Source organism: Chelmon rostratus, chromosome 6, assembly GCF_017976325.1.
Source record: "Chelmon rostratus isolate fCheRos1 chromosome 6, fCheRos1.pri, whole genome shotgun sequence".
Taxonomy (NCBI): domain Eukaryota; kingdom Metazoa; phylum Chordata; class Actinopteri; order Chaetodontiformes; family Chaetodontidae; genus Chelmon; species Chelmon rostratus.
The window spans coordinates 10,223,239-10,230,323 of record NC_055663.1 but is presented as its reverse complement, the minus strand read 5'-3'; the positions used below and the strand labels follow the sequence as shown (position 1 = coordinate 10,230,323).

General features: G+C 46.0%; 1 protein-coding gene across 1 annotated transcript; it reads left to right on the top strand.

Annotated features, from left to right (window-relative positions):
* The first annotated feature begins 2,046 nt into the window (after positions 1 to 2,046).
* phlda2 (pleckstrin homology-like domain, family A, member 2) lies at positions 2,047 to 3,063 on the top strand. The gene is made up of 2 exons (XM_041939663.1): positions 2,047 to 2,598; positions 2,732 to 3,063. Exon 1 carries the CDS (start codon positions 2,142 to 2,144, stop codon positions 2,556 to 2,558), a length of 417 nt encoding a protein of 138 aa, XP_041795597.1. The 5' UTR covers positions 2,047 to 2,141; the 3' UTR covers positions 2,559 to 2,598; positions 2,732 to 3,063.
* The last annotated feature ends 4,022 nt before the right edge of the window (positions 3,064 to 7,085 follow it).

Below are 7,085 nucleotides of genomic sequence, written 5' to 3'. Positions count from 1 at the left end.
GACCCGATGACATCTGCCTTCTTACCACCTCCTCCTCCTGCAGACTCACACAGGCGGGGGGTGGGCGATGCCACAACATTTGGATCTGATCCAACATCACAAACCAGTCGGCAGAATAAAATGTTTCTGCTAACCACGGATGCGTTCAATTTGTACATTTCATATGTGTCATATCAACGTTTCTACAATAGGTATCAAAGTGATGGAGGCCGGATTACTGTTGGGAGGTGGCGGTAGAGAGAGGGCATTCTCTAGCCGTGTTGCAGCGTCTTAACTGGGTCTTCTAAGCTGAAACATGATCGTTTCCTCACCTTGACCAAATGTTTCTGTGACTAAACCTAAGCAGACTTTAATAACAGCACTGCCACAACATAAAGTGAAAAATAGACTTGTTATGAAGCAGCCAACGTACTATCATGTAAGGTACTGAAATATGTCATAATTTACCACGATTCTACTTCTGAATATATTTTAATTAATTAATTTTAATTTATTTTTACTATTCTCTGTTAGTTACCTAATCACATGCATGTTGAAACATGAGAGGCTCTTCAGGCTAAGAGGACTGTTCAAATGCCCAGGATGTCATCCAACATGTGATGGATCCATTTTTTGGGGTATTGATCCTATTGATCCGTACTGATACTCAAATCAAGGCTTTGTATACGCAGTATCGATACTTTGGGGATCGATCTACCTGGCCCTAACACAGGCTCCAGGAGCTCTGAAATTCACATCTAAAGTCTGCTGCTGTCAGTGGGACATGGAGAACCAGGATTGAGTCAGTCAGGTGACCGACTGGGAGACACTGCGGCGAGGGGGCTCAGCATGGGAGTGGCAGTGATATCAGGGTTGGACACACCTATGAGGTCAAAGGGCATCTGAGTCGTTCGGTGTGGCTTTCATGTTGGATCACTATCAGGACATAATTACAGTTGACCTTTCTTTTTGCTTCCTCATTCTTTAAACACTCTGTCAGAGTCAAACCTGATAATGAAAATAATAGGTTTCATTCATCCTGAGCTGATTCAACTTAACATTTCTAGTCCTGACTTGTAGAATTTTGACTTGAAACGATGAGTCAAATTAATTTACTACTCTTTCACTCAACTCATTAACTTTAGTTGTTAAATAAAATCCCAACTGGGAAAATACATTTCTCATGAGACGACTTTGAGCTAAATAATCCCGCTGAGTTCAGTTTACACATTTTAGGGCAGCAGGGAGCCATTTATATGCTGAAGCAGCTGAAGCGTGTTTAACAGTGCATGAAACCATGGCTCTCTGTTTGCTCTCTGTGTGGAGCTACTGGCTACCTGTGCTTCCTAAACACAGTAACTCATATTCTCTCTGTAGCCACTGACGTACAGTCTGATGAATCCTCTGCTTGCCAGTGAAAACTGTGCTTGTGGGCTGTTTGGGTGTAATTCAGCGGCTTGACGTCCACGGACAGGAATAGCAGAGTTTATGTAAAGCAGCAGTCACATGAAGCAGGTTTAGTCTGAAGCACCTTTTTAAAGAATCACCAGGGAGCAGAGGGAGCAGGGACGGCACAGCACCCATTTGGCACAGTGAAGGATTGTAAAGGGAATGAACTACCCGGCCGTCATGGAAAAAGTCTAGACCATAAACTTTGTGAGTGAAATCAAAGGCTCCTCTGACATGAATGGTGATCTTACAGGGCCAGGCTGATTTTTACGCATGCGCTCAGCTCCCTCCGCGCACATCTGGTAATTAACCATCACTTACTGCAGAGTGACTGCAGAGTGGGCAAATATTTGGACTAATCTCCGCAGCAGGATGTGGATTAGTAATTAACATGTTGGCGGTGTAATTTGGTCCTCGTTAGGACTTCCTCTGCCCTCGCCCCCCCCCCCCCCCCCCCCCCCTGTCTGCGCCACAGCTTCCGCCCACACAGCTTTGAATTACTCCACTGGCAACTGTTGATGCATTCCCAGATCATCTGACGTCAAGTGGGAAGGGCTCGGGCAGGAGTAGACTATAAAAGCCCTCTGCTCCCTCGGTTCATTCACAACGCCACTCTGGATTACTCCAACCTTTCACAGAGAAGCTCCTTCCTCGGGCTCCTCGCAAGACGCAGCAGGGACGCAGGGAGTTCACAAACCTGCCCGCCATAAACAATGAAAATGTCCGCGGAGGAGATCAGCCAGGTCCTCAAGGAGGGAGAGCTGGAGAAGAGGAGCGACAACCTGCTCCAGTTCTGGAAGAGGAAGACGTGCGTCCTGACCACGGACAGCCTCAACATTTACGCGGACACGCAGAAGCGCTCCAAGGGCAAGGAGCTCAAGCTGCAGTCCATCAAGAAGGTGGACTGCGTGGAGCGCACCGGCAAGTTCGTCTATTTCACCATCGTGACCACAGACAATAAGGAGATCGATTTCCGGTGCCCTGGGGAGGAGAACTGCTGGAATGCGGTGATCACCATGGCTCTGATTGATTACCAGAACAGAAAGGCCATCCAGGACTTTAAAACGCGACAGGACAACGAGAGCACCTCGCCCGGACAGCAGGAGAGGCGCATGGCGAGGGCGCCCTGAGCCGCTGTGGAGACTCCAGCAGTTAACCGCTCCTAATATGGTGAGGCGCACACCGTGACACACAGCTGACATGATCTATGAGTGAAAATGACAGATAAATCAGTGTTAACCGCAGCTGGACGCAGTGGGACAAGCTTCAAACTAATGCTTTTTTTAATTTTGTCTCCCTCTAGTCAATGTGGACCACACAGAAATAATACGCGGACCAAAAGGAAGACGAGGTCATCCGGTCCAGAGATGAAGGATTGTTCGGGACTGAGCTCTCGGCACGAGGGGAGACAGACAGAGAGATCTTCAGAAGCTCCACACGCAGGACTGAACCCTTGAATTGTCAAAACTATTTCAAGTTTGCTCTCCTGGGAGGAATGACTCCAAAAACCATGATGTTAATTTATTTGTTTCCAGGATATGGTGTTACTGGCAAACAGCTTGTCTTGTTTAAATTATTTACTATTTCAATGTGTGTTCAGTGTGTATTTATTTGAATAAATATTCATTCATTTTTCACATAGCTTTATGACCTCCTCTACTTTTTATTTCTCATGTCTCAACTCCAAACCTCTCTGCTCGGTGTTGAGGTCTGTTAGTATCTTATTGCAACATTGACACTGCGGGACACTTTACAAGCAGCATTTCTGACCAAATGCCAGACATACATCAGTGAAAAGGGAGTGGAGGACAGGAAAGTCCCTTTCCTCTCTGCTGTCAGGTGGAATGTGACTCTTTAGTGTCACTGGGAGGGTTTCAGGCTTGAGTCATAACTGATAAGCGGAGCAGTTCAGTCAGCAGCACGGCACACTTCATCAGCGGCGCCCTTGAACACACCTTAACTGCTCCCAAGGTGTGGTAGGTTATAGGTAGCCACTGCAAGGGTGGGAAGGGTAAAAGGTGGCATTTGAATCTGTTTAATAAGTGTGCTGTTTCAAAGCTGCCATTGGTTTAAACTGATAATCAGGCAGATTTCTGACAGGTGTCCAGATGACAAATTCCTCCACGTCCTCTGTTCTTTACAAGGTAGAGGACGTGTCGGAAGTCCACTTTACTGCCCTGTTATCATGTTCTATGGATATAACCTGACACCAGGTACACACCTTCTTAATAACTCTTGTAAAGATAGTGAGCAAGGACTTAGTCATACTCAGTAAACCCTGCAAGGCCTATAAAAGAGAGGTAATTTAATGCAGATTGGTGTGAAACAATTATTCATTTCAAATCAGCTGAATGTGAGACTCAGCGGGCACATATTGGTTGGGCATATTTATGTGTATGTCTTTGTGTAATTTCTTACTTTATTTAAGCAATTGTCTTTTATTTGTAGTAGACACAAATTAAATTTTAAAACCTAGTGTTGGTTATGTTAAAGCTAGAGAGAAAGTCTACAAAGAAGACCGAACACTGAACATTTCATTCAGCCACAACTGATATTTATTCACTTCAGATAACTGAGCACATGTGCACATACAATACAATGTCATGAATTACAAGTGTTTCCAGGAATGGTCCAACTCAGAGAAAAAAAAAGTCCAACACTGGACTAAGAAATCAAATGTCAGTCTATCCAGATTTATATTGTTTTTTAAAAAAGACTCTGAAAGCTGATTGGATACTGAGGAGCAGTGTGATCCACGGTGAAACATCAGCTAACAAAGCCAGTGCGAGAAAACTGCATGGATGTTAAAAACGCGTGCCCTCTCTGCTCCGAGCCCTCCTGCACATAAATGCCTCCGGCTGTGGAAACTGTGGAGTGGAAGTTTGTTATGAGCACGAATGCCCAGAGGTCAGAGGTGACAGAGAGCCGAATGTCAGGGCCCGCAGTAATGAAGTGTATAGTAGAGTCGCACCACCTCCCCATCCCACCCCGTCTCTGTGCAGCTTTGAAGTAGGATCGCACTACAATGAACGCATCAAAGGGTTAGACTGATCTGAGGAGTATTACCGGAGCGGACGGGCCTCCTTTCTAAAAATACTGCTTCACAAATTGGCACTGCTTTAATCTCACTCACACACACACACACACACACACACACACACCTTTGGGGCCCGAGCCAAGGGCCACACGGGGGTTTCTGTCAGCAGTGCATGCGATTCTTCTGTGAACAGTTTGATGGAGAAAAATGCTTTTTGTTTAAGCGACTCCTGACATGTATCTGACGTGTTTTCATAGGCTGATAAAAGACATCATAATCCACACGTACGTTTGGCCACGAAATCTAAGGTTTACAACACACACACACCACCAGCCAGAGGAAAACACACACTGTGTCTTCCTCTCTGATCTCAGGCTGTATAAACATCCTCTGACGCAGCACTGGCACACACTCAGGCCTTACTTGTAGCCTTGGCGTCACCGCTCCATAGGCCGTCATTGTGTGGAGGCAGCGTGGCCCGCGCAAACAGTGGCTCACTGTTATTGTTGAAGACCAGACACATGCAAGAGAATGGACATGAGGATGTGAGACAGGTGTGTGCGGGGCCGTGACCCACATGCACATCTTCTTAAACAGCGGGACAAAATGATTCCGATTCGGAGGCGTTTAGCGTAAACAGGAGATGCGGCGCTGACAAGCCGAGGCAGCGTGTATGAAGTAACAGCTGAGCGGGGTGTTGTGAGGTGAAGGTTGGAGGCCAGAAGAAACATGCCTCGCTCCCATTTCGCCATCTGGGGTTAACCTCAGAGCACTCCCACGCAAACGCCTCTCACATCAGCAGTAACTCTGCACTCAGGAGGTCGATCTGTATCGATACGCACACATAAATCTTTTAAACTGTCTTTTTTCGTGGAGGGGTTTGGCCTAATGTGGAAGGTGGCTCCGTCCACCAGAGCGCCGTACTGTATGGAGAGCTTTGCCAGGAGGGAAAACATTAGCCAGAATAAAAATTACGAGTGATTTGAGAAAATGACTGAATGGTTGTCTCTCTCTACTCTCCCATGATTCCTGTCTGCCTCTTCATCTGTCGCTATTAAACAATGGCAAAAATGTCCACCTTGGAAAAGAGTAAACACACGAAGTTGTGTAGACATGATGTTTTATCTTGCTGTGAACTGTTCCTCTACTTCACATGCAGGGCCCATATCAGGCCATGTCCTCAGCACTGTGTGTGAGACACAGCTACACAATAACACAAACTACACCTACTGGGTTTTAATACATTTTTGAGACTAAATATCATTACATTTGATTGATTTTAGGCGAAGAAAACAGCATTTCTGATGTGAGATTTACACTCTGGTCATGTGGAGAAGGCTTTGAAACCACGTATAAGCAAATGACCAGATGACTGAAACTATATTTGAGCATGCCTGTGAATATTCTCATTCATCCAGGTCATTGTAAGCTTTAGGGCATTCAATCATTCGCAACTGGACCTCGTCAGTTTGTCTTAGAAGACGTTTTGCCTCTCATCCAAGCAGGCTTCATCAGTTCATGCGCAACCAGACTAGATTGGACAGCTCTAGTCCTATCTAGTCGTAAAACAAACAACCCTGACCCTATTAATATCATTAAGATAATAAAAGTTTTGGTGACTGGTCAGAACTTGTTCCACGAGTGAAAGTTAACTTAGGTTACATGATTACCTTCCAGGTCCGTACGTTTGTAGATTTAGGGTGCGGTTGAAAGCTATGAAAGGCTAATAAGCAGAACTGTAAGATAGAATATTTTATATCGATTTACTTTATAGGCGAAGGGTGAAAGAGGTAAAGATCTAACCGTGGTGGCATCGCCTCTCTCTGGATTGGAAAATGAAAGGCTCTCAATTTAATAGCTGGGACTTTGAGACTCTAAATATGGACGAGCTGTGGTTCAGGCTGCGATGACGAGTCTGTTTTGACACAAAATCTTACCATGTGTGGTCTTGGAACTCATAAAGAGCACGTCTGTGCATTTCAAAGGGTGACGGCACTTGACCTCGCAGCGTAGCTTGCGGCTTCGCTCAGGTATGCGTCACGGCCCAGTGCGGCTCCCCGCGCTCGATGAGGGTGCCTCTCTGCTTCCTGTAAGGCACTGCGACGTGGGACCTTGTATCCTTGTTTCGCTTCAATCTGTTGTGTCATTTCCTCACTCGCTCCTCCCGTCAGGGTCCAATCTGACGCAAGCAGGCCCGGAAGACACAACACTTGTGCCTCAAGTAAATAAAAACCTCCTAAAACCCAAACAGCAGAGGCTACCAGGACATCAAGCGAGGCCTCTGGAGTTAGTCTGATGACTAACAGCCTCTGAGATGTGTGTAATGTGTCTCCTTAATGAGCCTCAAACATGGCAGCCGTCTCCAACAATCAGCAGCGGCGTGCCTGCTCTTAAGTTTTTTAAAACCATAGGAATGGCATTATCTCACAGAAGCGCTATTCATGGGCTTGTTTTACCGAAAGAACCTCTCTAGGTATTTCACACTGTGACGCACAGCTCAGGTGAGTGCATACCTGCATACCTCAGCAGAGATCGACACACACCCTCAGGCCACAGCTGAGGTAATACACAGTAACCTGGTTTCAGGGGGAAACTAAACTTCTTTAGAATCAAAATTGGG

Coding starts and splice junctions, on each gene's coding strand:
- phlda2 (XM_041939663.1), top strand. CDS start 2,142: ATGAAAATGTCCGCGGAGGAGATCAGCCAGGTCCTCAAGGAGGGAGAG.